The sequence below is a fragment of the Danio rerio genome, chromosome 18, assembly GCF_052040795.2.
Source record: "Danio rerio strain M-AB ecotype USA chromosome 18, GRCz13ab, whole genome shotgun sequence".
Classification (NCBI taxonomy): Eukaryota; Metazoa; Chordata; class Actinopteri; order Cypriniformes; family Danionidae; genus Danio; species Danio rerio.
In genome coordinates, this window is record NC_141038.1 from 49,454,938 (window position 1) to 49,476,842 (window position 21,905).

The window sequence follows — 21,905 nt, forward strand, 5'->3', positions numbered from 1 at the left end:
TTATTAATCCGGGGTCGCCACAGCGGAATGAACCGCCAACTTATCCAGCAAGTTTTTTACGCAGCGGATGCCCTTCCAGCCGCAACCCATCTCTGGGAAACATCCACACACACATCATACACTACGGACAATTTAGCCTACCCAATTCACCTGCACCGCATGTCTTTGGACTGTGGGGGAAACCGTAGCACCCGGAAGAAACCCACGCGAAGGCAGGGAGAACATGCAAACTCCACACAGAAATGCCAACTGAGTTTTTAAAATTGTTGCAAATTTATAAAAAATAAAAAAGCTGAAAAATCACATGTACATCAGTATTCACAGCCTTTGCCGAGAAGCTCTAAATTGAGCTCAGGTACATTCTGCTTCCACTGATCACTCTTGAGATGTTTCAGCAGCTTCATTGGAGTTCAACTGTGGTCAATTCAGCTGATTGGACATGATCTGAAAAGGCAAACACCTGTCTATATAAGGTCCCAGGGTTGACAGTGCATGTCAAAGCACAAACCAAGCAGACAAAGGAATTGTCTGTAAAGCTCCAAGACAGAATTGTCTCTAGGCACAAAGCTGAGGAAGGTTACAGAAAAATTTCTGCTTCTCTGAAAGTTCCAGTGAGCACAGTGACCTCCATCATCCGTAAGTGTAAGATGTTTGGAACCACCAGGACTCTTCCTAGAGCTGCCGGCCATCTAAGCTGAGTGATCGGGGGAAAAAAGCCTTAGTCAGGGAGATGGTCAATGACCCGATGGTCACTCTGTCTGAGCTCCAGCGTTCTTCTGTGGAGAGAGGAGAACCTTACAGAAGGACAACCATCTGTGCAGCAATCCACCAATCAGGCCTGTATGGTGCAGCGGCCAGACGGTAGCCACTCCCCGCCTGGAATTTCCAAAAGGCATCTGAAGGACTCTCAGACCATAAGAAACTAAATTGATGTGACCAAAAATTAACTTTTCAGGTTTTTTATTTTTATTAAATTTGCAACAATTTCAAAAGCTCTTTTTTTCACATTGTCATTATGGGGGATTGTGTGCAGAATTTTGAGGAAATAAATTAATCTTTAATCCATTTTAGAAAAATGTGGAAAAAGTGAAGCGCTTTGAACACTTTCCAGATGTACTGTACTTTACCACCACCCTGCAATGTATGGGATCTGGAGGACCCGCTTGGCATTTTCTTAAACCAACGATCATATTTAATGCACGTCATGATTTTGCTGTGTACGATGCGATCCTGCATTAACATCTGTGTTGATCCTGGAACATCATTTTTGTTGGAACATGTAATCCATACCTATTCCCTACTCCTAAACCCAAACATAACTGTAAATTATTCCAAAATCAGAGGGAATAATAGTTTGATTACAATCATGTAGAAGTGCATAAACCTAACCTTAAGCCTAAACTTAACATGAACTCTAAACGTATCCCTTAATTCTGATTGGCTGATTGGAATGTTGTTCCAGGATCAACATAGATGTTAATCCAGGAACACGTCCTTCTTGGTGAAATAAGGTTGGTGATATTTAACAGGGAGGTACAGTATGGAGCATGTGTTTATCTCTGATAAAATTTCAGCACACTGACTGACATTTTCCTGCTTATCAAAGAATAAACGTCAAAACCCTATTAAACCCACCCTGCTCTCATCAAAAACACAAATATAGCCAAAAATAGAGAATCATCTTTAGAACAAAGTGTAAAACTAAAAATTCGCTAATACGCTGTACACAAAGGCATATCACACAAGAGACGGTTCAAGTGATTTCAAAAGAAATGACAGAATGAAACCCAAAATAGTTTCAAAGAATGGCTGAATGATGTTTCTTACATTAAACGGTCAGTTTTAACAAGCACAGCGTTCTCACTATTGGAGAGCCGATACTTGTATATATTTAATAAAAACAGTTCCAGAAATTAAAATTAAAGAGCATCTATTATGCCCTTTTATACAAGATGTAAAATAAGTCTCTGATGTTCCTAAAGAGAGAAAGAGAGTGTGTGTGTGTGTGTGTGAAGATTCAGCTCAAAATAAGCAACAAATAATGTTTTATTACTCTTCGAAATGGACTCTTTTAGGCTTTGATCTTAGTTGTGCACTTTTGGTGACTGTCGCTTTAAATTCAAATGAGATTGTGCTCTTTTCAAAAGAGGGCGGAGCTACAAACGCCTATGAGTCAGCATAGTGGCAGATTTAAAAGAAAGACTATCCTCCTATGCTAATGAGGGATAGATGGTCACTAGTGGGCGGAGCTTTCCCCCTCTGATGACACGTACAAATGGAGAATGTCAATCAAAGTGTTGCTGCAGACTGTTTTTATCAAGTGTGATTATAAAAAATTAAATTAATAATTTTTTACCATTAGATGCTGCTTATAATCACTGGCTGTTGCCACACGACGGTAATCTTTAATCAAAATCTGACCATTTGCTTCTGCTGTGCAATGGCAGTCCTTCTCTGATAATGACAGATTGACAGCTTGGGTGAAATGTGCTTAGCCACGCCCCTCCACACGCGCACTCACACACACACTCACACCTAGCTAGAAAGAAAAGTAATTTGCAACGTATCTCTTCCACATCCTCTGTATCAGATAACAATCCCAGTCGGGTTTCATTTCTCTGATCCCGCAGTAGTAAGAGTTTGACCTGGTGTCAGGCTCTGCTGTCCTTAAACTGAGCCTATCGGGCCTTTACTCCTGCTTGGCACCTGCTGTCCAGAGACATGACAGGCCTCCGACCGCAGGATCAAACTGACAGGAGTTTCTGTCTGACAAACAAACACAGCTGTGAGAGCAGAAGAAGACTTCAGGCGTTCACATGTGCACCATTAAGTGGAGAATCAGACAGAGACACACGCACACATGCTTGACACACACGCACGCAAATATACACTCAAAACAACAAAGGTATGTACACCTACACAAAATGTTGGGTTTTCATGTTTTAAGGGGACATCCCATTGACATAATGATGTTTTTTTCTGTATAGACTGCAATTCACGAGCCGTTTCCCTCATAGGGACCAAAATGTCCCCACAATGTCAACAGTTATTGATATCGCTATAATTAAGGGGACATTTGCATTCCAGGTGCTCACACAGATCTATTCATGCACACACATACCACACACTGATAAGCACACGTACACACACTTACACACACACACACACACACACACACAAAAAGACATATACATATTCCCTAACACACACACTCATGCACACATACACATAAAGTACTCCCATACACAAATAAACTCACATTCACATATGCACACATACACAGTCAGACACACACAGTACACAAATACACTCACATACACTCATTCGAACACACAATCACTCATATGCACACACACATACATACAGTACAAAAATACACACACACACACACACACACACACACACACACTCATTTGAACACATAAACACTCATATGCACACACTCATACATACAATACACAAATACACACACACATACACATACGCACACATAAACACTCATATGCACACATATACACACACTCATACATGCAGTACACAAATACACACACATTCACTCATACGAACACACAAACACTCATATGCACACACACACACACACACACACACACACACACACACTCATACGAACAAAAACACTCATATGTACACACTTTTAGATATACACACACAGTTTACAAATACACACACATACGCTCATATGAACACACATACACACTCATACGCACTCATACTACCATTCACACACATACACTCATACGAACACAAACACTCATATGCACACACTCACATATACACACACACAGTATAGAGATACACACACATACACTTATATGAACACACACACACACTCATACGCACACATACTACCATTTACACACATACACTCATACGAACACACTCACATACACACACACACAGTACACAAATACACACACATACACTTAAATGAACACACACACACTCATACGCACATATACTACCATTCACACACATACACATACAGTACTCCCATACACACACACACACAAATACTCATACATAGAGTGCACAAACACACACACATACACTGATACAAACACACACAAACTCTCATATGCACAGGCATGCACACTTACACTCATACACACACACACACACACACACTACCATACACACATTGGCATTCACATTCATTCATTTGCACACATATTCCCATAAACACACAAAGTCGCATTCATATATGCACATTGCAAACACACACACCCACACCCACATACTCATACATCCAATACAAAAATACACACAAACTCATATGAACACCCAAACACTCTACTCACACACTCATGCGCGTTGACTTTAGCACATCTCCTTCAGGTCATTTATCTTGTGAGCTTTAAGGTGAATCAGTGGTTCTGCTTGACAGCGTGTGTGTGTTTTAGCGAGTGTGTGTGTGTGTGTGTGTACTAGGCCCGGAGCTGAAGCCTTTATTCTGCAGCAGAGTTTCGCTCATTATTATACGCTTTTGGCAGAGCGCTGGACTTTCCTCACTGTAGCGGCCAGTCGATAAATCTCACTGTCTCTTGCAGAGCTGACAAACACAAACTCTGCCCAGACTTCACCATCCTTACTGACACACCCACACACACACTTCACACACACACACACTTCACACTTCACATTTTCTTGTCGGCTTAGTCCCTTTATTAATCCCGGGTCGCCACAGCGGAATGAACCGCCAACTTATCCAGCAGGTTTTTACACAGCGGATGCCCTTCCAGCCGCAACACATCTCTGGGAAATATGCCTATACTTAAAAATGTAATTAAAAAAAAAGTTATTTCCATGTGGTCAAAATATCTAAACTATTAAATAATTCATATTTACAGAACAGCTACTGTTTCGTGATGTATATAGTTGTCAGGATATGAGATGAACAGTATATTGTGATTTTTAGCATATCTCCCAGGCCTAATTTGAATCATTGTGATAATCTCAAGACGGATAGACAGACAGGCTGGACGAGGACAATCTGACAGAAGAATCTGCCTCCGTACTTGCCCTTTAAAAAGGACATTCTGCATTTAAACTCAAACGGGTGAGATATAGATCAGGAGCCGGTGCTTCTTCCCAGACTGCGAGGTTGCTTTCAGGGGAATAAAACAGTGATCCAGTCCTCAAAGAGCCGAGGAGGACCTGAGGGAGAGCATGCCACGCTGCATTAACATGAAGGCCGTCAGTCCCTAGGCGAACGACTCCTCTCTCTCTCTCTCTCCCTCTCTCTGCTGACTGCCACCTTCCTTCATTTCTTGATTGAATTAAGTAAATATAGACATCTTGAAGAATTTATTCCTCTGAAAATCTGCTTGGGGCTCAATGACGTCAATAGAGTCAGACCACATTCACCTATAAGCAGATCCGAGTGACTACAAAATGCATTACAGACAGCACAAGGATTTTTCACACTTCAGAGACCTTTGTTAGGATGTCCATTGCTACTAATAAAGCTATGTGTACATATACAGTTGAAGTCAAAATTATTAACCCTTTTTCTTTTTCCAATATTTCCCAAATGATGTTTAACAGAGCAAGAAATTTTTCACAGTATTTCCTATTATATTTTTTCTATCTGGAGAAAGTCTTATTTGTTTCAGTTTTTTATATATATATATATATATATATATATATATATATATATATATATATATATATATATATATATATATATATATATAAATATATGTATGTATATATATATATATATATATATATATATATATATATATATAAATATATGTATATATATATATATATATATATATATATATAAATATATGTATATATATATATATATATATATATATATATATATATATATATATATATATATATAAATATATGTATATATATATATATATATATATATATATATATATATATATATATATATATATATATACATATATATATATATACATATATATATATATAAATATATACATATATAAATATATAAATATATAAATAAATATATACATATATATACATATATATAAATATATATATATATATATATATATATATATAAATATATATATATATATATATACATATATATATATAAATATATATATATATATATATATATATATATATATATATATATATATATGCAACACAGTGGGAGTGGGTAGCACGTTCGCCTTACAGCAAGAAGGTCGCTGGGTCGTTGGTTCGATCCTCGGCTCAGTTGGCATTTCTGTGTGGAGTTTGCATGTTCTCCCCCGCGTGGGTTTCCTCCGGGTTCTCCGGTTTCTCCCACAGTCCAAAGACATGCAGTACAGGTGAATTGGGTAGGCTAAATTGTCCGTAGTGTGTGTGAATGTGTGTGTGGATGTTTCCCAGAAATGGGTTGCGGCTGGAAGGGCATCCGCTGTGTAAAAACTTGCTGGATAAGTTGCCGGTTCATTCCGCTGTGACGACACTGGATTAATAAAGGGACTAAGTCGACAAGAAAATGAATGAATATTTATCAGTGGGTGACGCAGTGGCGCAGTAGGTAGTGCTGTCGCCTAACAGCAAGAAGGTTGCTGTTTCGAGCCTCGGCAGGGTCAGTTGGCATTTCTCTGTGGAGTTTGCAAGTTCTTCCTGCATTCGCGTGGGTTTCCTTCCGGTGCTCTGGTTTCCCCCACAGTCTAAACACATGCGGTACAGGTGAATCGGGTATGCTAAATTGTCTGTGGTGTAGGAGTGTGAATTATGAGATGTTTCCGAGAGATGGGTTGCAGCTGGAAGGGCATCCGCTGTGTAAAACATATGCTGGATAAGTTGGCGGTTCATTCCGCTGTGGCGACCCCAGATTAATAAAGGGACTAAGCCGACAAGAAAATGATTGAATGAATATATCATTTGCAATAGCCCCAATCGCAGGATATGCAATGTTGATTCTGCATTATAGTGTATAATTTGTATGGGTTATGAGGCCTGTGACTGAATTAGGATTTAAAAGCATTCAAGTCTAAGAAATTGTACCATTTGTTACTTTAATTTACTTTTTTTATTATTATTTGTAAAACGAAGACTATGCAGGATTATTGATTACTCAATTACTGTATACCTGAATACAGTTCGACTCTGATAACAACACAAGGCTGTTTATTTAATTCATACTTTTTCTTTATTGCGTTTATATGTGGAATATGTTTTCAAATATTTCCCAAACAATGTTTGAGCAAGGAAATTTTCACAGTATGTCTGATAGTAACTTTTCTCCTGGAGATAGTCTTATTTGTTTTATTTCGGCTACAATAAAAGCAGTTTTGTTTAGTTTTTTTATCCATTTTAAGGTCAAAATTATTAGCCCCTTTAAGCTAACTTTTTTTCAAGTCTACAGAACAAACCATCATTATATAATAACTTGCCTAATTCCCCTAACCTGCCTAGTTAACCTAATTAACCCAGTTAAGCCTCTAAATGTTACTTTAAGCTGTATAGAAGTGTCTTAAAAAATATCTAGTCAAATATTATTTACTGTCATCATGGCAAAGATAAAATAAATCATCTTAGAAATTAATTATTAAACATATTATGTTTAGAAATGTGCTAAACAAATCTTCTATTGGGGAAAAAAATAAACAGGCAGGCTAATAATTCAAGGGGGCTAATTATTCAGACTTACTATATATATATATAGTTTATTATATTGTATGCAGATGCGCTCCATCAGAACCATACTAATCAATATAGAATGATAAATTCTTCCCAAATAGAGATAAATCATTAGGTAAAATTGTGCTCATATCGCAATATATATCACAGAAAAACTAAACAATGCAATGTCGGATTTTTCCAATATCATGCAGCCCTACTTTCAACTACAAAAATATTGATTCTTTAAAAAAGTTTTCACTAAAATGTGCTTTGATGAACCAGAAACTGTTTTCCCACAGCACCTTTTAAAAGCTTTATATTTTAAGAGTAAAATATTGTTATTAAGCAGAAAATATTACATTTAATAATCAACTTAAATTAACCACAAGCCAATATGGATTGAATCAATTATGAATATTTTCTGATAAACAGTCATTTTTGCAGTGTGTATTCCCTGTGTAAATGTATTCCACCTATTATGTGCAGCCAATATAACAATCAAAAGAGCAAATATATTTAGTGTGCTTTCAATGCAGCATTTACAGTCTCAACACCACATACAGTAAAGCTGCAAATTAACTCCAGGAGCCAAAACATCCAGCAGCAATGCAGACACCAACACATCTAACCTACAGCTCGCATTTAACCTTAATATGACTCAAATGTCCTGCCTATTGTTTTCCAGAAACCCAAATCTGTAAATCTTCACATCATATCGAGTCTTCTAAACTACATAATAAGCCACAAATTTCGCCAAGTGTTTCATGTTTTCACAATTCTGACATGCTGTAAGCTATATGCTGTGAGTGAAGCTGTAGGTGCAGCATGATGTATTTCCTTAAAGGGATAGTTCACCCAAAAATCATTTTCTCACTCTTTACTTGCTTCAAAAGCTTTATTGGTGTCTTTCTTCTGCTGAACACAAAAGAAGATATTTAGAAAAATGTTGAAACACTATCACCGCTGACATACCTTATACAGCTACAGTGCTCAGCATATATGATAAAAAAAACTCACAGTTAAATTAATATTTTCTATAGGAAGCTATACAATATTATATGTGTAGATCAGTCAGTACTGAAGCCAAATCTGGAGCTTATCTTACAGAATAACTTGCGATACCGGTCTAAATATTAGTTCCTTAAATGTATATGTTAGGGGAAAATATTGAATAGCATTCTCACAATCAAGAGAAACAAAACAAATATACAATTTTGTTGAAATGTTGTAGTTTGTAATTTATTTATTAATATTAAGCATGAATTTAAAAATTTTTGTTCTATTTCCAAGGATGTTCTGTGACTAAATTATGATTTTAATAAATATATCTGTTTACTAAATCTGTTTTATTCAAATGCACCAATATATTACCCATAATCACTGAGAAATGACTAAAAATATTCATTTTCAAAATGGGGAGTACTCATATATGCTGAGCACTGTATATGTTTGACTATGGAGGTCAATAGTTTTCAGCTATCACCAAAATATCTTGTTTTGTGTTCAATAACTTGTGTAAAACGTGAGTAAATAGTAAGTAAATAGTCATTTGTGTGTGTGTGAACTATCCCTTTAATGCCTTTACCGCATTGTTGACCAATATCATCAGCGTTTACACCCATGCAGAGCTGAATGTTTATTCTGATCACCTTTTCCCCTCATTATTGTCCTCCATTCAGGCCTGTCACTTATCCACCTCACAAGCAACTTTCCCCAGTGTGCAGCGGTGTGTTGGAAAATGCGGAGAGCTATACAAACACCAGGCCTTCCTAAAACATATACAGCCGCTGCTGACATTTAAAGCAATCACCCATCACCAGCACAGACACACGGCCCAGAAATGACTGCAGTGTGTGGCCAGAACAGGCCGGTCTCTGCATTCCCCGTACAGGAATCATTACAACAATGTGTGTGAATCACTGTAGTCTATTGCACGCATGCGGTTTTCGCTGCCTGCTCACCTGCACACCCGCTCCGAAAGACGAACGATTGTGCCTCCGATCAATGCGGGGAAAGATGCTCCTCATGCGGTGTATGGATAATCCCGGACGGATTCGGCGCGGTCTCGTTTCTCGGGCATCCTCCGGTCAGGTACGCGGCGCGCGGATGCGAGGAGGAGGAGAAGAAGAAGAGGAGGAGGAGGAGAAAAGGAGGATGATTCGTGGCGCAAAGCGACGCTCGGTACACTCGATGACACCGGTCGGTACGCGGTTTGTCCACGGGTGCGTTCACGCGCGTCACATTAAAAACGTGTCCGAGGCCAGATCTGCTTGCGCGGTCAGATCGCCGGTGTGCTCGGATGTCCCGTGCACCGGATACTCTCTCTCTCTCTCTCTCTCTCTCTGTGTGTGTGTGTGTGTGTGTGTGTGTGTGTGTGTGTGTCTCAGCGCTCTCAATAACGCGGAGGATACAACAGCAGTGATGGGGAAGCCACACACACACACACGCACACTCACGCACACACACGCACTCTATAACACATGCTTGTGCGGACCAACATCAATATTTTCAATTGTCATTAAACCAACCTGAATTCAATTACACTAAAAATATCTGTAAATTAGCAGTTTTTCGTGTTTTGTGATGTTTTTGTTTTTATTTTTTATTTTCCCCTTTTATTTCTGCTTTTGAATTGCATCAGGACACCTTGATCTTTTTATCCAACTTCTTTTACCCTAAAAGGTTCGGAAGAAATGACTTTTATTGTCATGTTTAATAGTTTAAAGTGATATATTTGTCTGGGTTGGTGTTGTATATTAGAGTACAAAACCTTGTAATAAACTGCAGTACATTTTCTGTTGATTTACAGACTGATATATTATTATATTATATTATTATTATATATTATTATAATATAAATTATAAAAGTCTATATAGTATTTCTTATAGGCAACATTATATTATTTCAAACTACTAAAATATCAATAAAAGACCCTTTATTTAAAAATTAATAATTGGCGGATATTTTAATAATGTAGATACAAACCCATTAAAAAATTGTTTATTCTACACACTTCAATAATTAGCAGGTAGATTTTGACCTGAAAAATCACTCACATGAAAAATATAATAATAATTCGAACCATACTATGGTAAAGTACTTGAATTAATCTGCTGTGGTAATTGCTATGAAAACACAACTATAGTAATATAAGCAAGTTAATAAATAGTGTAGTTTTATACAACTATAGAGTATATTTTCTGACAATATACCACAGTTTACTTTAGTAAAACTCTAAAATACACTACAGTATTAATTACAGTTTATTAGTTTACTCTATGGTTAATGCTACAGTATGCTGTCACATTCATTATCAAAGTATTATAGTTTATATAATATATACAGTATTTTAAACTTTACTATAGTACAGTTCAAAAGCTCTATAGTATTTACTATAAATCCCTAGTATTTTTTGTTGTTTGGGTTGTGTAAAATAAAACATTACAGAAGATTCTAATGATTTTCACTACATATACCATTAGCCTAAAAACACTACAAAATGTTAACTATTAAAACCAGTAGTTTTTAAAAATGTTTTGGGACATATTTTATTAGAAATTATTGTTTTTCTCAACATCCCACATGAAAAAAATAGCATAGTAATTCATTGGGGAATTACCAGCCTACGTCATACATGACGTCACACAGGTTAAAACGTGCATACCTGTTGCAAAAAAAGACCAGTTGCAATAGCAAACATGTCGTTTTGTGCGGTAGGATGCCAAAATCGAAAGTCCAAAAATTGAAAACTTAAATTTTACCGTACACCACACTGCTTTTAATGCCAACCGTAGACGTCTTTGGCTAACAGCCATCAGAAGAGCTGAATGGAGTGAAGACCTAATTAAAAATGCTCTGCAGTTCTCAGTTCTTATTAGGTAAGTTCTTGCTGTGCTGAATTATACACATTGCTCGTTTTTGATTGCAGCAATGATTTCAGCAAAAACAGTTACATTTGGTTAATTAAACTGCGCACACTGAATGCTCTGAACGAAATGTAAAAATGTAAGTTCACATACGCCGCCATACCACCAGTTCGCTGTCAGAATGGAGTAGTTTTGCTTGTTGATGATTACCCAGGCCTTGTACAGCTCCGTCTTCTTTCCTTGTCTTTGGTTAGGCAGAACCTCGGTTTTTAGCACTACATAGTTTTGAATCTGGTAATCATGGAACATTATTTCTTGCACATCACCACACAGAACAATAATATAGGCATCCAAAAACTTGTAGGCTTTTAACTTCTCTCTTGTCAAAACACCTGTAGTTTCAATGAGTTTCAATGAGATAGTTGTATATTTGGGGCTGGATGCTTGGCCATTTCATATCCAGTATCCATTGGGAGGGTGCTAACGCAATTGGACCTGTCAGACGAACGCCGCTCACTTTAATGTTAATTTTGCCAAATCACTGTGCTTATATCACTGAGTGACAAGCTGTTATAACACACTGAAAGCATTATGTCAATAATATATATAATATGTAATCAATATAACTTAATTCTAATGCAACAACAAACTCTGTACCACAGCGGATGTCATTCCTTTGCTGTAAATGCTAGTGCTCCCGGGTTTTTTTCTGCAACCTCGCTGCGTGCGTATCCTGAATGTTTTTAAACTGGTAATTTGTCTGTAGTAAACAACAGAGTTTTTGAGCCATATACTGTTGTAAAGTGTATTATACTATATCTATAGTCATTCATTCATTCATTTTCCTTCGGATTAGTCCCTTTATTCATCAGGGGTCTCCACAGTGGAATGAAATGCCAACTAATCCAGCATGTTTTACACAGCGGATGCCCTTCCAGCCACAACCCAGTCCTGGGAAACATCCATACACACTCATTCACACACACACACACACACACACACACACACTCACACTATGGCCAATTTAGCTTATTCAATGCATATATGTATATAGGATATGATTGAATGATAGTTATAACAATAAAATAATTTTAAAAATGTAAAGGAGATCAGTCCATACTACAACTATAATGATAACATGATAATTCGTTTCTCCAGCTGATGAACATTAGTACAAACACTGCCAAACAATCAGAATCAATCCTGCTTTAATACGTTTGGGGGGGTGGGGGGAGTGGGGGGGGGGAATGGAGCAGCAATTATTATTGTATTATAGTTATTTGTTATTGCTCCTGGGTGTCACTCACTGCAGTAAGACCTGGATTTAGCCTTAACTACACCAGTTTTAAAACTTACTGTTACATGCAATGCACTTTATTTTGTTTTTCACCTACGTTTTTATTGGAGTAAACAGTATATTTAAAGCACAAAGTTTCCAGTACATTGGCACATTATGCATTTGTACATTTTATCCATTCTAGCAAGCAATTTATGAGTCGTTTTACCTTTAAAATAATTTTAGGAGGAGCTCTGCAGTTATAGGCGTGTTACGTTCTGCACAGACAAGCTCCGCCCTTGATCTGTTCGTTCTGGGCTATGATTGGTCAGAGCTGGTTATCCGCAATCAGTGATTGGACAGTTGAGAAGTCAATCATGTAGTTGTAGAAACAACAGCAAACAGAGAAAATAAATTAGCATGCGACAAAAACGCCCACTTTAGTTTTCCTGAAAGAGGCGTTTCTTAAATGACAGCACTGACATAACGAACAAGATCAGCTGGATACATAACTTGAGCCTAAGCGTTGGGTCTTGTTGCAAATCTCCGTTTCAACGTAGAACTGACCGAGAGCTTTTCTAGTGGTCGATATGTCCGATGCTGTAAGAAATGTGGCGATATTTGGCTGCACGGGAATGACGGGGTTAGCGACCTTACCTATCGCAGTGGCCTCAGGTAAACTCTTACACAATGTCTTAGGGGAATGAGATGTTTTTTAACGTGTTCTTACTGCAACTTCATGCACTGTTTCGCTTTGATAGACGAGAATTGAATGTTTTAAATTCATTGAAATCGGTTTTGTATTTGCACATTCGTTCATTGACAACACACATATTCCTATATTGTTTATCAAACTAACGTTACTTAAATATTCGGAATGAAATCGCATGTAAATATGACTTACAGATAACATTGGCACTATTTAGTTGACTGTAAACAATGTTGTAACGTTACTTTGAAAGTCATTGGCTTCAATATGATTTTTGACTGCTTGTAGCTTAGTCTAATAATACTAAAGTAACTTACAGTATATATATATATATATATATATATATATATATATATATATATATATATAATAGACGATGCTAATATGATTTGCCTGTTTAGAATGAGCAAATACTTTTCTGAAATAAGGTTATATTATTAAGGAGAAAAACCGAATGTGAATCAAGTTTAATGTGTAAATTACCTCAATTAAAAAAAATAATTAATCCAGATTTAACATAGTCTTAATCAATTTCTCAATAATACTAAAGAATCTTACAGTATAAACTGGCGTGTTTTGAACTATAGTGAAGTGTTTCATGGTTCTCAAACTGTGGTACGTGTACCACTAGTGGTACGGAGGAATCAAAAATGTCATACTGTATGTACATACATATATTTAAAAATGATTATGTATGATGAAATGTAGCCTATATTTCCAGGTGTTGATACTTTACATTTAAGTACAGGAGTTTTTTTTAAACTTTAAGAACAGTAACCTGTCATTATTAACTTTTAAAAGCACATTTTAATTTTAATGTTGACATTTTTTTTTACGTATAAGCACAGTACAGGGTTAATGTTCAAACAATTTGTAATGTTTAAAGTGGCTGACAATAATACTCTCGATAATAAATATTAATTGCCTCATTTTTAAACTGTACAGAACTGTAGCTGTTACACTGGGCCCACTATGCTACAGTATTTCAATACTGCTTATTATGGTGGAACTTGGAGAAAATCTTTAAGGAACCACTGCTGTATAGTATCTACAAGCCTTTGGTAATGAATGTTGCATACAGTACTACTGTAGTATATTGAGATAAAGTTTTATATTCACACATTCAGACTTTTTCTTAATAACATAATTTCACAAAAATATTCTTGTCTGAGGTAAACTCTTACACAATATCTTTATGGACTGAGTTTTTTTTTTTTTCTTAAACTGTTAATGCAATGTGACGAGAATCAAATCTTTCAAGTTTATTGAAGTTTTATTTGCACATTTGTTTATTGACAACATGTGACACGGTCCCTATATTGTTTATCAATCTACTTTTAATATTCAGTCTGAAATCGCATATAAATATGACTTTAAAAGAACGTTTGCACTATTTATTTGACTTTTAATGATCTTGTACTTTGATAGTTATAAGGTGCTAACATGATTTTCCTATTTAGAGTTTGCAAAGAATACTTTTAATTAGGCTATATTATTAAGGAGAAAGACCGAATGTGAATCAACCTTACCTCAATTTCAAAATCAATCAGTCTTAATCAGCAGCTTAATAATACTAAAGTAACTTGCAGTATATACTAGCGTGTTTTGAACCACGCTATAGTGAAGTGCAGGGGCAGGTTTAGTTTGCCCTTAGCAAGGCCCAACAGTCCTAAAATGCACCCTTTCTACTTTTATTTCATATACATTTATTTAGCTGTTGTTTTATATCACTCAAACTTATTTTCTAAGTTTAATCTTAATGCAGTCTCTACATTTTAAATGATTAATTTTCTTAAAATGAAATTATAACGTTGAATTTAATCAATTTGACTTCTGGACTGCTTTATGAGTGGGGTTGGTGGACAAATTTGTGCATTTTATTTTATTATTACATAACATTACATTATTATAATAATATTATGTTTAATTTTATATTAAATAATGTTTAATTACGTTATGTAATTTCATTTGTTTGACTCTCACCGTACAAAATATGATAAAAAAACAATGTTATATAGGTATAATTTATACCATTAGATATTTATTAGTGGTCATAAGCGGCCACTTGCCTTGCTTATTGGTTAAATTCACCCTTGGTGAAATGTATCATACTGTATTTATAACTCTTTGTTGATGAATGTAGCATACTACTGTAGTGTTAAACTATATTAAACTAATAAACTATAATAAATATCATTGTATACCTTAGTTTTACTACAGTAAACCTTGGTGTATAATGTTTTAAACTCTTTAAATGTGTTAATGTGCTTACCACAGCATCTATAGAATTAACTCAACAGCTTAATTCAAGTAGTATCATGGTTCAAAACATATATAATTCCTATAAATTACTGTAGTATTTGTTTCATATGGGAGCAGATGCTAAATTTGCACTTTCTTGTTTGTGATTTATGTTTAAAATATGTTGTTCCTGTCTTGTGCGGATCACAAGACGTTTGAGAAACATCTTAGTCATGTTGTGACGATAATCTGCTGAGTCATTAGAGCGTGCTTTCTGAAGATAAGCATACACATTCTTGCCTGTTCTTAATCTATAACCTGCAGAGCTCTTGTTTGGTTTGCAGTTGAATGATTGTCTATTTGTTTTTGTTAAGTAACTGTAACTGTATTGCCTATATGAAAATGAAATGTGAACGTATAAGAAGCTAACACGAATATGCTACCTGTTTTTAACTTTGTGTTTTTCTGCCCCAGGTTACAATGTGACGGTGCTGGTGAGAGACCCTGCAAGGCTTCCTCCAGATCATAAGGCCTCCAGAGTGGTTGTGGGAGACGTTCTGAACAAAAACGATGTAAAGAAGACCCTGGAGGGTCAGGATGCAGTCATCATCATTCTAGGGACAAGGAATGATCTCAGTGAGTTCACTTTTAGAGGCTATATGATGCTACTTTAATAGGTCAGTATCGCCAACCTGATTTCACCAAGTAGAACATGATGATGATGATGATAATGAAGATTATTATTAATAATAATAATAATAATACTAAATAGGACATGTTCCTGGATTAGCATCTATGTTGATCCTGTAACAGCATTCCAATCAGCCAATCAGAATAAAGGGATACGTTTAGAGTTAATGTTAAGTTTAGGCTTATGGTTAGGTTTATGCACTTCTTCATGAGTGTTATCCAACTATTATTCCCCTCTTATGTTGGTAATAATTCACAGTCATGTTTGGGTTTAGGGGTAGGTCATGGGTATGGATTACATTTTCCAACAAAAATGATGTTCCAGGATCAACATAGATGTTAATGCAGGATCTCATTCGCATCATAATTGTGCTTTCAGTAATTAGTAAGGATGCACCCATGTATCAGCCAATATATTTTTTGAGCTATTGGCATAGTAATATGTGTAATTTGAAAAAAATCCAATCTCTTTCTCAGAACAAAATCATTAAATACTTGCAAAAAACTAAATATAATCTGTACAAAATGTCAGATGTGTGTGTGGTAAGGCAACGGTGTGCCTCATGCTCAAGTGCTGGCACAAAACCTTTGGTTAGCTTGGCTTAAAATGTCATGAACAACAAAAGACACCAACTGCTTTTTAGTTAGTATTTTTCTGGAGCAGCACAATTTATAATTAACATAAAGCAACAGCACTGACTTCATTTGTTAAGTTAATTTACTGTAGATAGATAGATAGATAGATAGATAGATAGATAGATAGATAGATAGATAGATAGATAGATAGACAGACAGACAGACAGACAGACAGACAGACAGACAGATAGACATACTGGAGAACAGATAGATATTGGTCTCAGTATTGCAATTGGCCAATAGTTTTTTGTTAAAACTGGTATCAGTATTGGTCAAAAAAATCCTATCATTGATTTATTTTCCTTCAGCTTAGTCCCTTATTTATCAGGGTGACCACAGCGGAATGAACCGCCAAAAATCCTATCTCTACAATCCTATTCATTCATTCATTTCCCTTTGGCTTAGTTTCTATTTTCGAGGTCGGCACAGCTGAATGAACCACCAACCATATGTATTTTGCAGCAGATGCCCTTCTAGCTGCGACCCAGTATTGGGAAACACCCATACACTCTCACATTCACACACACACACACACACACACTATGGACACTTTAGTTTATTCCATTCACCTGTGCTGCATGTATTAAGACTGTGGGGGAAACCGGAGCACCCAAAGGAAATGCACGCCAACACAGGGAGAACATGCCAACTCCACACAGAAATGCCTATTGACCCAGCCGGGACTCAAACCAGCATATTCTTTTAAACGGTACATTATTGCCACATCTCTCATTTCAGTCTACATGAAAGGCTCCTCCTTCTCAAAAGATCTGAGTCCTCTGATTGGCCAGTAGACCAGGCGGATTATGATTGGACAAACTTGTGTTATTAATGCAGTGGTGTGAGTTTAAAGGGACAATTCATTCATTTTACTTCAGCTTAGTCTCTTTATTCTTCAGGGGTCGCCACAACGGAATGAACCGTCAACTTATCCTGCATATGTTTTACAAAGCGATGCCCTTCCAGCTGCAACCCAATACTAGGAAACAACCATACACACTCATTCACACAATTAGGTTCATACAATTCATCTATAGCACATGTGTTTGGACTGTGGGGGAATTCGGAGCACCCGGAGGAAACCCACACCAACACGAGGAGAACATGCAAACTCCACACAGAAATGCCAACTGACCAAGCCGGGACTCGAACCAGCGACCTTCTTGCTGTGAGGCGACTGTGCTAACCACCGAGCCACCATGTCGAAGGGATAATTTATCCAGACATTTGAATTTCTCACCATTCACTCTGCACTCAAGTGCTTCTAAACGTTTATGAATTTCTTTCTTCTGTTGAACACAAAACAAGATGAAAATAAAAATAAAAGTAATTATGAAAAATTTTGGAGATAGACATCCATATAGTAACAAAAATTACTATGGAATTTAATATCTTCTAAAGGATATCTTCCTTTGTGTTCAACAGGAGAAAGACACTAAAACACAAGTGCAGGATAAAGGAATCGGGATGCAGCAGAATACAGCTGTTTATAAAGCACACGGTGCCATCTGCTGTTCAAAGCCAAGCTCAGAATCAGTTTAACCCTTTGATGCACTACATAGATCTTAAAGTGACCTTCTAAGCTTATTTTTTCTGTATCTATTTTATAGGTTGTGCATCAAAGGGTTAAGAGAGAATAGTGATGGGTTTTGATCCTCTCAGAATCAGTGCATTGATTTATTGTATCATTTTGCACCACAGCTCTACTTGAGTTAGTGATCCTAATAATGTCATCCAAAGGTTGTTTCTTTATCAGTGCACATAATTGATTTGTCTTCTGATTTTTTTTTTTTGCTTGCTGGTCCCACAACGATGATGTCTGAGGGAACGCGGAACATCGTGGAGGTCATGAAAGCTCGTGGAATCCGCAAAGTTGTTGGATGCATGTCAGGTGTGTGTATTTACAGTCATGCACTATTTCCGTTTCAATAGAAAGCATGTGCATATAGATTCAGCTGAAGTCAGAATTATTAGTTCCCCTGTTATTTTTTCCCCCGATTTCAGTTTAACAGAAATACATTTTTTTAACACATTTTTAAACCTAATAATTTTAATAACCTGTTTCTAACAACTGATTTATTTTATCTTTGCCATGAGAGTACATAATATTTTACCTGATATTTTTCAAAATGATGGTTTGTTCTGTAGACAATCAAAAAAAAATTGCTTAAATAATATTGGCCTTAAAATGATATAAAAAAATTAAAAACTGCTTTTATTCTAGCCGAAATACAACCTTCTCCAGAAGAAAAAATATTATAGGAATTACTGTGAAAAATTCCTTGCTCTGTTAAACATCATTTGGGAAATATCTGGAAATGAAAACAAAACTCATCATCAAACGTCACCTGTATGTAAAGAACTTGCTACGTCTGTCTCTTACATTTCACAGCATTCCTCTTGTGGGATCGATCCAAAGTTCCTCCTCGCTTGGTGCCGGTCACTGAAGATCATGACCGAATGTACACCGTCCTGAAGGAGTCCGGATTGGACTATATAGCAGCCATGCCTCCACATATTGCTGGTAATGACCATGAAATAGCTACATTCCTACAATATGGAGTTTATTTGTTAATGTTTACTCTAATTTGGTTATTTTTGGTAACACTTTATTTTAAGTATCTATTCTCACTATTAACTAGTGGCTTATTACTAGGGCCAGATGAAATCTGCAGACGTTTATTTGCTATTTCTGCTGAGAATTTTGCTAAAAGTCTGCGGATTTCTGCGTAATTATTTTGGGAGTATCATAACTAAAACCTTAATATATGAAATGAAAAATAATATATTTTTTTAACTTTTATTTACTGTTTAAAATGCAAATCCAATTAGATTCAGTTTATCTGGTAAATAAATAAATTTTGTCATATAATATATCTAGTAAAAGAGAGAAAATAATACTGTACAAACTGCATTGTACATAAATCAGATGAACATTTTCACATTAGTCAATAATATTACTGAAATTAATTAAAAAACTGAATAAATATAGATTTACACACATTTACTCAAGTAAATAAACAGAATTAATGATGAGGTAAAAATCTGCTGAAATCTGCGGAAAATGTGCAGAATTCTGCACGCGCAGATTCCGGGTGGGCATACTCATTACCTGCCCATTATTAAAAGCTGTATATTAGTACAGTATATATTCTGCATAATCTTATTCTTAATCCTGAATTACCTTGCTATTCACTAAGATATATTAACTATAAATAAACAGCTAATTAAGAGTTTATTGAGCTAAAGAATCACAGTGGGGGAAATAAGTATTGAACACGTCACCGTTTTTCTCAGAATACATATTTCTAAAGGTGCTGTTGAGTTGAAATTTTTACAAGATGTTGGTAGAACCACAGAAATTCATATATGCAAAGAAAACAAATCTGATTAGTTTACAAACTAAGTTATGCGCAATAAAATGAAATGATGATGATAGGGAGGTGTAGAAAGGCAGAGAAAGCCCAGACAGCAGCTGAAATCTCTCAGTAGTTCTTCATCCACCCTCTGCCCTTCCTCAGTGTAAATGAATACGAGTTGCTTTAGTACAACATCTACATTAGCAGGAGGATGAAGATCCACCAGGGTGGACATTTCAGCAAGACAATGATCCAAAACACAGCCAAGGAAACTCTCAGATGCTTTCAGAGAAAGAAAATCAAGCTGTAGAATGGCCCAGCCAATCACCTGACTCGAATCCAATAGAGAATACAAAATGAAGAGCAGATTTGACAGACGAGACCCACAGAACCATCAAGATTTTACACTCTGTTGAAGAAACTCTGTGAGAAACTCACACCTGAGCCATGCATGTGACTTCATTCTCCATATGAGAGGCATCTTTAAGCTTTTATTTAATGTATTAAATACATTTCAGTAGTTCAGCACTTTCTCCTTGTGTCATTTCAGTGTTATTACACACAACTCATTTCTCGGATTTTTTTCTTTTGTTTTATCTTTATGTTTGTATTGTTTGAGTTTTTACCAAAATCTGCTTAATTTCATGTCAACAGCTCCTTTAGAAATATTATTCCCAGTAAAAGCATGACGTGTTCAATACTAATTTTCCCCGCTGTATACCTTAAATAAAGTGAAAAATGGATATTTCTTGCAACCACAAGCTTGAATTATGTTCATCAATAAGCAAGAAAAGGTCATTGCTGTTGTCTTTTCAGGTGACAAGCCTTTGACGGAGAAATACATTGTGACTGAGAACATGCTAAAAGGAAGGGTGATCTCCAAATATGATCTGGGCCATTTCTTTGTCAAGTGCCTGTCCACTTCTGAATGGGATGGAAAGACAGTTGGCATTTGTGGAGAGTATAGTTAAGTTACTCAGGGTTTTCTTGAAATATGTTGTCAATAAAGGTGCCCTTTTTTCTGCACTGCTCAAAATGACTGCATACAATACAAATGCGAAAATAACAGGTTGGTACTGATGGTATAGCAGAGATACAATATTCCCAGTCAGTCATTATTATTTCTAAAAGTAAACAATGAAATGAAACTATTGAATAACAGAGAAACTGATTGCACCTTTTAGTTTATAATTTCATAAATGCATATGCTAATTAGTGATAAATGTGCCTATTCGATCAATGTTAAGAACTTAATTTAAATGTTACTTTGTACTTGCAGAAAAGATGTTAGATCAAATGGATTTTGCCTTAAAAACAATCAATGAAAATCTGACATTTGCCTGATTTTAACCCTCTGTTTTTTAAATAAATATGTTAGTTTACAGAATTCCTCTTTTTTGTTGTTGTTTATGTTTGTTAGAATGTTGTATACAATGTATTTAAAGAGACAGTTCACCCAAAAATGAAACTGTTCACTGTTTTTTCATGTTGGTAAATG

General features: G+C 35.9%; 2 protein-coding genes across 10 annotated transcripts in view; one reads left to right on the forward strand and one right to left on the reverse strand.

Annotated features, from left to right (window-relative positions):
• The window catches only part of sptbn4b (spectrin, beta, non-erythrocytic 4b), a 125,039-nt gene extending 115,087 nt beyond the window's left edge, over window positions 1-9,952 (reverse strand). For all 9 annotated transcript variants that reach the window (XR_015515254.1, XR_015515255.1, XR_015515256.1 and 6 more), the window contains exon 1: window positions 9,591-9,952. The gene's annotated coding sequence lies outside the window, so the exon portion shown is untranslated. The remainder of the gene's footprint in view (window positions 1-9,590) is intronic.
• A 3,273-nt stretch (window positions 9,953-13,225) lies between these two features.
• Window positions 13,226-21,794, forward strand: blvrb (biliverdin reductase B). The gene is made up of 5 exons (NM_001002686.2): window positions 13,226-13,447; window positions 16,197-16,358; window positions 18,850-18,939; window positions 19,441-19,572; window positions 21,224-21,794. The coding sequence occupies exons 1-5, from the start codon at window positions 13,363-13,365 to the stop codon at window positions 21,376-21,378; spliced, it is 624 nt and encodes a 207-aa protein (NP_001002686.2). The 5' UTR covers window positions 13,226-13,362; the 3' UTR covers window positions 21,379-21,794.
• The last annotated feature ends 111 nt before the right edge of the window (window positions 21,795-21,905 follow it).